Consider the following 11,900-nt stretch of genomic DNA (forward strand, 5'->3'; position numbering starts at 1 on the left):
ATTTTCCACATAGCTGCGTAGATGCTGGTGTTGTAGCTGTATGGGAACAGCTTGGCTAGGGGTGCGGCAAGTTCTGGAGCACAAGTGTTCAGTGCTATTGTCGGAATAATGTCAGGGTCCATAGCCTTTGCAGCACTCAGTGCCTTCAGCCTCTTCTTGATATCATGTGGAGTGAATCGAATTGGCTGAAGACCGGCAACTGTGATGCTGGGGACCTCCGTAGGAGGCCAAGTTAGATCATCCACTCGGCACTTCTGGCTGAAGACTGTAGCAAATGCTTCAGCCTTATCTTTTGCACTGATGTGCTGGGCTTCCCCATCATTGAGGATGGGGATATTTGTGGAGCCTCCTCTTCCAGTGAGTTGTTTAATTGTCCAACACCATTCATGACTGGATGTCACTGACTGCAGATCCTCAATCTGATCCGTTGGTTGTGGGATCGCTTAACTGTGTCTTTCACTTGCTGCTTATGCTGTTTGGCATGCAAGTAGTTCTGTGTTATAGCTTCACCCAGGTTGGCAACTTATTTTTAGGTATACTTGGTGCTGCTCCTGACACGTCCTCCTGCACTCTTCATTGAACGAGGGTTCATGCCCCGGCTTGGTGGTAATGGTAGAATGGGGGATATGCCAGGCCATGAGGTTACAGATTGTGTTTGAGTACAAGTTTGCTGCTGCTGATGGCCCACACTGCGTCATGGATGCCCAGTCATGAGTTGCTAGATCTGTTCGAAATCTATCCCATTTAGCATGGTGGTAGTGCCACACAACATGATGGAGGGTATCCTCAATGTGAAGGTGGGATTTTGTCTCCACAACAACTGTGCGGTGGTCACTTCTACCAATACTGTCATGGACAGATGGATCTGCGGCTGGCAAGTTGGTGAGGATGAGGTCAAGTATATTTATCGCTCATGTTGGTGACCTCACCACCTGCTGCAGACCCAGCCTAGCAGCTATGTCATTTTGGGCTCGGCCAGCTTGGTCAGTAGTGGTACTACCGAGCCACTCTTGATGATGGACATTGAAGTTCCCACCCAGAGTACATTCTGCGCCCTTGCCAGCCTCAGTGCTTCCTCCAAGTGGTGTTCAACTCGGAGGAGCACTGATTCATTAGCTGGGGGAGGGTGGTACGGTGTAATCAGCAGGAGGTTTCCTTGCCCATGTTTGACCTGATGCCATGGGGTCCAGAGTCAATGTTGAGGACTCTCAGTGTAACTTCCTCCCTACTGTAAGCCATTGTGCTGCCAGCTCTGGTGGGCCAGGACATACCCAAGGATGGTGATGGTGGTGTCTGGGACATTATCTGTAAGATATGATTCCCTGAGGATGACTATGTCAGGCTGTTGCTTGACTAGCTTATGAGACAGCTCTCCCAATTTTGCCCCCAAATGTTAGTGAGGAGGACTTTACGGGGTCGACAGGGCTGAGATTGCTGCTGTTGTTTCCGGTGCCTTGGTTGATGCCGGGTGGTCCGTCCAGTTTCATTCCATGTTTAAGACTTGTAGCAGTTGGCTTGCTGGGCCATTTCGGAGGGCATTTAAGAGTCAACCACATTGCTGATAGTCTGGAGTCACATGACAGATTTTGTTCCCTAAAGGACATAGTGAACCAGATGGGTTTTTAGCATAACTGACAATCATTTCATGGTCATCCTTAGACTTGTAATTCCAGATTTTTATTGAATTGAAATTCAGCCATCCGCTGTGGCGGGATTTGAACCCGGGTCCCCAAAGCATTGCCATGGATCTTTGGATTACTGGTCCAGCAATGATACCACTACGCCATCGTAAGAAATAGGAGCAGGAGTAGGCTTGAAGGCCCAAGCCTGCTCTGCTGTTCAATATGATCATAGCTGATTCATGACCTCATTCCACTTTCCTGCCCAATCGGCATCTCTCTTGATCATATTGGAGTCCAAAAACCTAACATCCTTGATTATACTCGGCTACTGCGCATCCCCAAACTCAACCCTCTGAGTGAAGAAATTGCTCCCCATCTCAGTTATGATATGGCAGGCGTTATTTACTAGGTTGACCAAATCCACAAGGGAAACTTGGCCACGCCATGACAACGATTTTGCAATTTGTATTTATTGCAAGAAGGCTTGTGCACTCAAGTCAGAAGTAACGAGTCCACTACCAACTTTAGAGATTTTAAAGATTAAGTGAAAACGTTTATCAACAAAAGGAATAGAAAACTTAAACACACTCAAGTTACACAGTTATAACAGTTCCCAAAATTTCTATTTAACCATACTCTTAATTACACACCCCCTTTAAGGCAATGGTCTAAATAGATTTCAAATTTATAAAGTAATTCTGCAGTATCACCACAAGCACCCACTGGATGATGAACTTCCAAAGGCTTTTAACACAAATTTGGTTAATGGAACAGCAAACTTCTTCAGGGTGATTAGAGGCTTTTCCCCAAGCCTGTTTCACACAGTCATTTTTCAAGATCTCACACGGCCATACCTCACACAGCCTTCCCTCCTTCTTTAAGTATATTTTATCCCTTTTGATTTGTAGATCCCATTTTTTCCACTTGTCCTCAGAAGTTACTTTTCCCAGAATATAAAAATCTTTCATCTTATTATTGTCAGTACTTTTGGGACAAATCAGTGTAATGACCTTGCTTTACTTACCTTGCCAGTTGTAAACATTTTCTATGTTGCTTTGAAAATCAAACACCTTTCCCACTTATCTAAAAATGCAAATTTCATTCATGCCATCTCTGCTGAGACCTCACCCTAGCTTACTCATTTCCATTTCAAATCCCTGTTTTATACTGTATTCTTTTGATAATTTAAACCTTGCAGCCTCACCGTCTCTAGTTTAATTAAATTAGTCGCAGATGCCCATGCGCAACCTGCTTTAAAATATCCCACAACAATATTCGGAAAACTATGATAGTTCCTTGACACAGCCCTAAATGGCTCTCCCCTTTCCCAGAGACTGTGCCGCCCCCCACCCCCCCCCCACCCATCTCTACACTCTCCAGCCAGCGCAACACCCTCTGTGTCTACTCTGTCATACCACTTCAGAATCTTGAATGTTTCAATGAGGTCACCTAAATTTTGCTAAATGCCAGGGAGTATAGGCCCATCCAACTGTATCTCCTCATTGGAAACCCCTCTCATCTGAGGAAGCAGTCAAGTGAACTTTCCTTGGGTAAGGCAACCAAAACTTCACACTGTATTCCAGGCATGGCCTCACCAAAGTTCTGTTCAATTGCAGCAAGTCTTCCATGCCCTTGTACTCCAAACCCCTTGCAAGAAAGACCAAGAACTATTTGACTTCCTAATTGCTTATTGTATCTGCAGGTTAACTTACTTTGTTTTGCCTACAAGCACAACCAAATCTTCTAAACATTAACATTTAATCGTTATGCATCATTTAAAAATATTCTGTTCCTCTATTCTTATTACCATTTCCCGATATTGTTCTCCATCTGCCATATTCTTCCCCATTCACTTAATCTATATTCCGTTGTAGACTTTGTCTTCTGAGCAGCTTACCATACCACCCAGCTTTGTATCATAAGCAGACTTGGATGCATTGGACTCAGTCTCTTCATCTACACCATTAATATATATTCTAAGTAGCTGAGGCCCCAGCACTGATCCTTATGGCACCCTACTAGAAATGGCTTGCCAACCTGAAAATGACCTGTTTATTCCTACTGCCTACTTTCTGTCCTTTGACCAGTACACTATCCATGTTAATATATTACCTGCAACTTCAAGACCTTATTATCCAACAATCTTTCATGTGGCACCTTTTGAGAGCCATTCCCTTTCCCTACATTCCCTTTTATCCACACTGTAAGTTACATCCTCACAAAAGAATCTGAAATTTGTCAAACACGATTTCCCTTTAATTAAACCTTGCTGACGCTGTGTAATTATATGATTTTTCTAAGAGCCCTGTTTTCACTTCCTACAGTTTCCAGAATTTTCCTGACAACTTGCAAAGCTAACTGGTGTGTAGTTCCCTGTTTTCTCTTTTTCAACCATTTCCTATTGCATTTGATACCTTATGTACTGGGACCATCTGAGAATCTAGGAAATTTTGGAAGATCACAACCAGTGCATTGCCTATCTTTATCGCCACCTCTTTATTTTTTTTGGAAACCTAGGATGTAGGCCATCAGGTCCAAGGGATTTGTTGGGAAAGTAATGGGACTGAGAACCAAGTAATTTTTCTTTGCTGCTGTTCTCCTAATATTAGTATAGTGGTAATGTTCCTGACTTGTGATCTAGTAGCCTGGACGAATGCTGCAGGAGCATGAGTTCAAATCCCACCATGGCAGCTGGGGAAATTTTAAATTCAACTAATTAATACTTCTGGAATAAAAAGCTAGTATTGGTAATTATAATGAAAGCACCAGATTATCATAAAAGCCCATTTGGTTCACTAATGTCCTTCAGGGAAGGAAATCTGCTGACCTGACCTGGTCTGTCCGGCACATAACTCCAGACTTGTAGCAATGTGGCTGACTCTTAACAGTCTGCTGAAATGGTTTAGCAAGTTACTCAGTTGTATCAGACTGCTACAGAAAAGTGAAACATGGATAAAACTGGACGGACCACCCAGAAACGACAAAGACACATCCTACCCAGTTGAAACTGCAAAGTCGGTCTTGTTAACAATTGGGGACTTGTGGCAAAATTGGGAGAGTTGTCCCAACAGACAAGTCAAGCAATGGCCTGATGCAGTCATGCTGAACAAATCGAATTATACCTTAAAGCTAATGTCCCAGCCTCCTCAGCTGATGAATCGGTACTCTTTTCATGTTGAGCATCACTTGAAAAAACCACTGAGAATAGCAAGCACAGAGAATATTTGGTGGTGGGAACTTCAGGGCGCATCTCCAAGACTGGTTTGGTAGGACCATTACTGACTGAGTCCTGAAGGACATATCTTCCAGACTGGGTCTGTGGCAGGTCGTGAGAAAACCAAAAGGGAAAAACCTACTTGACCTTGCCCTCACCAATCTACCTGTTACAGATGCCCATGATTGTACTGGTCAGAGTGATCACTGCACAGTCCTTGTGGAGATAGGTCCTATCTTCCCATTGAGGACACCACCCAGTGTCGTGGTAGAAGGTGTCATCGACAGCCCTATCAAGCGGCACTTACTCAGCAATAACCTGCTCACTGGAACTCAGCTTGGGTCCTGCCAAGGCCACTCAGCCCCTTTCTTCATTACAGCCATGGTCCAAATATGAACAAAAGGGCTGAATTCCAGAGGTGAGATGAGTGTCTGCCCTTGACATCAAAGTAGCATTTGGTCAAGTGTGACATCAAGGAGCCCTAGCAGCTGGAATTAGTGAGAAAGCTCTCCACTGGTTGGGGTCATACCTAGCACAAAAGAAAGTGGTTGTGATTTTGGAAGCCAGTTATCTCAGCCCCATAACGTTGCTGCAGAAGGTCCTCAGGGTAGTGTCCAATGTCCAACCATTTTCAGCTACACCATTAATGACCTTTCTTCCAACACTGGGTCAGAATCAGAAATGTTCACTGATGATTGCAGTGTTCAGTATTATTCTCATCACCTCAGATACTGAAGCCATGTGCAGCAAAACCTAGACAACATTTCAGGTTTGAGTGATAAGTGGCAAGTAATATTTACACTACACAAGTGCCAGGCAATGACCATCTTCAATAAGAGAAAATCTAACCTCCACCTCATGACATTCAATGGCATTACTTTTGCTGGATCCCTCACTATCAGCATCCTGGGGGGGTTACCATTGACCAGAAGCTGAACTGGACCAGCCATATAAATATTGAGACTACAAAGGCAGGTCAGAGGCTGCATATTCTATGAAGAGTAACTCATCTCCTGACTTCCAAAGTCTTTTCACCATCTACAAGGCACAAGTCAGGAGTCTGATGGAATACTTTCCACCTAGATGAGTGCTGCTTCATCAACGCTCAAGCTCAACACCATCCATGATTGACACCCCATCTGCGACCTTAAACTTCCATTCCCTCCCCCACCAGTGCACAGTGGCAGCAGCGTGTATCATCTTCAAGATGCACTGCAGCAACTTGCCAAAGGCTTTTTCAACAGCACCCTCCAACTGTGATCTTTATAACCTGGAATAACGAGAGCAACAGGTGGATGGGAACACCATTACCCATATTGTTTCCCTCCAAGCCACACAGCATCCTGACTTGGAACCATATCTTAAGAACATAGGAACTAGAAGCAGGTGTAGGCCATTTGGCCCATACTGGGACTACATGGACTGCAGTGGTTCAATAAGGAACCTCACTGCACCACCTCAAGGGCAATTGGGGATGGGCAACACTGCTGACCTACCAGCAGCGCTTGGATCCCATGGATGAAATTAAACAATAACTTACTTCAAGTCCCTCAATCTCATTAAACCCGTGGTTCATCTCTATTTCTGGCATGTTTTTTGGCTTCTACAATGAAGATAAAGAAAATGTTTGTTTTAATGTCTCTGCTATTTCCTTTATTCCATATTATGATTTCTCCTGTCTCAGTCTCTGAGAGAATCAAGTTTTCCTTTGCAGATCTCTTATTGCATATTCTTAGAAGCTCTGAAATCTTTTTTCATATTTCTGGCTAGCTTGCTGTCATTCTATTTTTCTCTTTCAATTTTTTGGGCATCTTTTGCTGGTACGTAAAGCTCTCCTAAGCTCAGACTTGCACCTTTTGTCAATATTATCATTCTCCTCTTTCAGTATAATGCTATCCTTGCACCTTTAGCCACTGATGGATCACTCTTCTCAAGGAGTTTTTATTTCTCAATGGCATGTAGGTCTATTGAGGAAAAATGAAATATTTATTAATGGTCCGCCGTTAGCTTATCCACAGTCATAACTTTTAATTGGCTTTACTTGAGATCAATACTCTAGTTTTAGTCTTGTGTACATCACCCTAAAATGCTGTGAAATCAGTTATATATTATGCTTACTCCTTCCCAGAGGATTCCTTACCATGCGATTTCTAATTCACCCTGTCTTCATTACACAAAGCAGTCTTTAAAAAAAAAAAGCCTCTTCCCTGATTGGTTTCATGTCTCTTGTTATAGGAAACTGTCTTGAATGCATTCCATGAACATGTCCTCCAAACTAGTATCAATTTGATTTATCCAGTCTCTGTGAAGACACAAGTCCCCTACAGTTATACAATGCCTTTGTTACAAGCTTCTCATGTCTTGCTTAATACTCTATCCGACAGTCTAGCTACTGTTAGGAGGCCTATATGTTACTTTCACCAGCATTATCTGACCCTTGACATTTCTTATCTCTATCTATACTGTTTATTCTTCCTGTCGTTTTGAGCCAAGATCCTTCCTCTCTACATTACTTGCGCCATCCTTTATTATCATGGTTTGCCTCACCCACCTTTCCAATTTTTATCGATCATGGTAAGTATTTCCATCCTAGGTTTTCTAGATATAATTCATTAACAATCAACACTCATGCTCTTGACTGGTGACATCCCATCTATTAATGAGCTGTATGCTACAACAGAAGTCTTTATGGCTAATAATTTACTGAGAAAAATCACTTGGTGTGAATCTGTTCATTTTTATTTTCTATTTGAAGATTGTATCCTCCAGACAAAGGTGGCCTCTCCATTTCCTTTTGGCAAGAAAATGGTGCCATAGGGTAGGAAGGTCACCAAGAGTAATAAAGAGAATGCCAAGGACTTGATTATAAGTATTTACCAAGTTTGACTGAGAGCTCGGACATTTTGTCCTTAAACTATACTGTTTCCAATATATATTTTTTCATTATTATAAATGTTGCTTTCCTTTTCTTTTGCAGGCTTGATTTTAAAGAAACTCCTTCATATTGGGAACTCCTTGAAGGTTTTGCATATTTTTTAAACAAACTTTTTAAGACATCATTAGAAATGTCCTGAAACCCAGTGAGATTTATTGCATTTTTGTATGTGCTCCCAATTTTATCTTTTCATGCAATTCTTTTCCAAAAATTTAGTTATCCCAGGATTATTTTACGGTCTTCAAAGATTGATTATTTTTATGCTGTATTAAATTTGTTTCAAAATTATTTAAAAGAAAACCAAATATGGCATCTTTGGGAATGTTCATCCATTTAAATTGTGTTTTAAATACTGAAAATGCTTCTCTAGTTACATGGACAACACTTGGTTTAACATTTTTTAAACAGTTAATTATGATATTAAATTCTGTTAAGAGGTATAATGAATAAAAAGTATTTAAAGTTTTCACCAGTAAATTTGAATTAATTTTCTATCCATTACAGATTAGAAGAGAAGGTGTACGTCTCTTTTTGTTGTGGATGCAAGCACTCCAACACAATTGCACTGAAGAACAGCTACTGATTTTTGCCTGCCTTATTCCTGGTTTCCCACCTCTGCCCTCAGAGCAGGGGCCTCGAACACTGGAAAATCTGATTAATTCCCCACTTCATCTTCAAGAAAGTAAGAATTGTGCATTTCCCATGATGGCCTTTCACTAGTATCTTGAAATCTGCCTTTTCCTCCGATTGCTGTGCAGTACTAACACAGTTGTAAATACCATATCTCAATAAACATAAATTAAATATTGTTTCGAAGTGTAATGTAATTGCACCAAAAGTGTATATATATTCACTGTTTCAAAAAAATGTAGTTTAACAATTAGGCATTTAGTATAATTTTACCAAAGTGTTAATCAGCCCCCCCCTTTAAGTGATGCAAACTTGCAAAATACTAATTAGCAAGTGAGAACTTTTTGGACACCATTTTAAGTACTCATTCAACAGCAGTTTACACAGAATATATAAAGCACAGAAACTGGCCATTTACTTCAACCAGATTATGTTGGTAAATAAAAACAAAAAACTGCGGATGCTGGAAATCCAAAACAAAAACAGAATTACCTGGAAAAACTCAGCAGGTCTGGCAGCATTGGCAGAGAAGAAAAGAGTTGACGTTTCGAGTCCTCATGACGCTTCAACAGAACTAGGTGAGTCCAAGGAGAGGGGTGAAATATAAGCTGGTTTAAGGTTGGGGGGGTGCGCAGGGTTGGGTGGGGGGAGAGAAGTGGAGGGGGGGGGTGTGATTGGGTGGGGGGAGAGAAGTGGAGGGGGGGTGTGATTGTAGGGACAAGCAAGCAGTGATAGGAGCAAATCATCAAGAGATGTCACAGACAAAAGAACACAGATGTTGAAGTTGGTGATATTATCTAAACGAATGTGCTAATTAAGAATGGATGGTAGGGCACTCAAGGTATAGCTCTAGTGGGGGTGGGGGGCATAAAAGATTTAAAAATATTTAAAAATAATGGAAATAGGTGGGAAAAAGAAAAATCTATATAATTTATTGGAAAAGACAAAAGGAAGGGGGAAGAAACAGAAAGAGGATGGGGATGGAGGAGGGAGTTCAAGACCTAAAGTTGTTGAATTCAATATTCAGTAAGGAAGGCTGTAAAGTGCCTAGTCGGAAGATGAAGTGCTGTTCCTCCAGTTTGCGTAGGGCTTCACTGGAACAATGCAGCAAGCCAAGGACAGACATGTGGGCAAGAGAGCAGGGTCGAATGTTAAAATGGCAAGTGACAGGGAGGTTTGAGGGATCATTCTTGCGGACAGACCGCAGGTGTTCTGCAAAGTGGTGGCCCAGTTTACGTTTGGTCTCTCCAATGTAGAGGAGACCGCATTGGGAGCAACAAATACAGTAGACTATGTTGGGGGAAATGCAAGTGAAATGCTGCTTCACTTGAAAGGAGTGTTTGGGCCCTTGGACAGTGAGGAGAGAGGAATTGAAGGGGCAGGTGTTACATCTTTTGCGTGGGCATGAGGAGGTGCCATAGGTGTGGGTTGAGGAGTAGGGGGTATTGGAGGAGGTGGACCAGGGTGTCCCGGAGGGAACGATCCCTACGGAATGCCAACGGGGGGGGTGAAGGGAAGATGTTTTTGGTGGTGGCATCATGCTGGAGTTGGCAGAAATGGCGGAGGATGATCCTTTGAGTGTGGAGGCTGGTGGGGTGATAAGTGAGGACAAGGATGACCCTATCATGTTTCTAGGAGGGAGGAGAAGGCGTGAGGGTGGATGCGCGGGAGATGGGCCGGACACAGTTGAGGGCCCTGGCAACGACGGTGGGTAGAAAACCACGGTTAAGGAAGAAGGAGGACATGTCAGAGGAACTGTTTTTGAAGGTAGCATCATCAGAACAGATGCGACGGAGGCGAAGGAACTGAGAGAATGGGGTGGAGTCCTTACAGGAAGCGGGGTGTGAGGAGCTGTAGTCGAGGTAGCTGTGGGAGTCGGTAGGCTTGTAATGGATATTGGTAGACAGTCTATCACCAGAGACTGAGACAGAGAGTGAAGCAGCATTTCACTTGCGTTTCCCCCAACTTAGTCTACTGTATTCGTTGCTCCCAATGCAGTCTCCTCTACATTGGAGAGACCAAATGTAAACTGGGCGACCGCTTTGCAGAACACCTGCGGTCTGTCCGCAAGAATGACCCAAACCTCCCTGTCGCTTGCCATTTTAACACTCCACCCTGCTTTCTTGCCCACATGTCTGTCCTTGGCTTGCTGCATTGTTCCAGTGAAGCCCAACGCAAACTGGAGGAACAGCACCTCATCTTCCGACTAGGCACTTTACAGCCTTCTGGACTGAATATTGAATTCAACAACTTTAGGTCTTGAACTCCCTCCTCCATCCCCACCCACTTTCTGTTTCTTCCCCCTTCCTTTTGTCTTTTCCAATAAATTATATAGATTTTTCTTTTTCCCACCTATTTCCATTATTTTTAAATATTTTTAAATCTTTTATGCTCCCCCCACCCCCACTAGAGCTATACCTTGAGTGCCCTACCATCCATTCTTAATTAGCACATTCGTTTAGATAATATCACCAACTTCAACACCTCTGTGTTCTTTTGTCTGTGACATCTTTTGATGATCTGCTCCTATCACTGCTTGCTTGTCCCTACACCACGCCCCCCCTCCACTTCTCTCCCCCCACCCAAACCCCCCCCCCCCACCTTAAACCAGCTTATATTTCACCCCTCTCTTTGGATTCACCTAGTTCTGTTGAAGTGTCGTGAGGACTCGAAACGTCAACTCTTTTCTTCTCCGCCGATGCTGCCAGACCTGCTGAGTTTTTCCAGGTAATTCAGATTATGTTGGTGATCATGCTCTGCTTGAGCCGCCTCCCATCCTTCCTTTGTCTAAAACAAAAATAAAAATACCTGGAAAAACTCAGCAGGTCTGACAGCAGCTGCAGAGAGGAACACAGTTAATGTTTCAAGTCCGTATGACTCTTCAACAGAACTAAGGAAAAATAGAAAAGAAGTGAAATATAAGCTGGTTTAAGGGGTGGGGTGGGACAAGTAGAGCTGGATAGAGGGCCAGCGATAGGTGGAGATTGCCAAAAGATGTCATAGACAAAAGGACAAAGAGGTGTTGATGGTGGTGATATTAGTTAGGAAATGTGCTAATAGGTGACATTAAGGGTAGAAAGCAGGATGAGCAAGGTACAGATAGCCCTTGTGGGGGTACAGATAGCCCTAGTGGGGGTGGGGGTGGGGTGGGGGGAAGGGATCGAAATAGACTAAAAGGTAGAGATAAAACAATGGATGGAAAATATATTTTAAAATAATGGAAATAGATGGGAAAAGAAAAATCTATATAAATTATTGGAAAAAAGGGGGATCGGAAAAGGAGTGGGGATGGAGGAGAGAGTTCATGATCTAAAATTGTACTCAACATTCAGTCTGGAAGGCTGGAAATGGCCTAGTTGGAATATAAGGTGCTGTTCCTCCAGTTTGCGTTGAGCTTCACTGGAACATCGCAGCAGGCCACGAATGGACATGTTGGCATGAGAGCAGGGTGGCGTGTTGAAATGGCAAGCGACGGTGGGGGGAGGTCTGGGTCACGCTT

The 11,900-nt window shown here is 43.1% G+C and overlaps 1 protein-coding gene across 8 annotated transcripts in view; it reads left to right on the forward strand.

Annotated features, from left to right (window-relative positions):
* ralgapa1 (Ral GTPase activating protein catalytic subunit alpha 1) overlaps positions 1-11,900 on the forward strand; it is a 337,589-nt gene that overhangs the window by 57,329 nt on the left and 268,360 nt on the right. For all 8 annotated transcript variants that reach the window (XR_005946224.1, XR_005946225.1, XM_041213937.1 and 5 more), the window contains exons 5-6: positions 7,814-7,857; positions 8,276-8,453. Coding sequence is in view for 6 of the 8 variants with exons in the window: in XM_041213937.1 (XP_041069871.1) it covers positions 7,814-7,857; positions 8,276-8,453 (222 nt within the window). In the remaining 2 variants the exon portion in view is untranslated. The remainder of the gene's footprint in view (positions 1-7,813; positions 7,858-8,275; positions 8,454-11,900) is intronic.

This window comes from Carcharodon carcharias, chromosome 20, assembly GCF_017639515.1.
Source record: "Carcharodon carcharias isolate sCarCar2 chromosome 20, sCarCar2.pri, whole genome shotgun sequence".
NCBI classification, from domain to species: Eukaryota; Metazoa; Chordata; class Chondrichthyes; order Lamniformes; family Lamnidae; genus Carcharodon; species Carcharodon carcharias.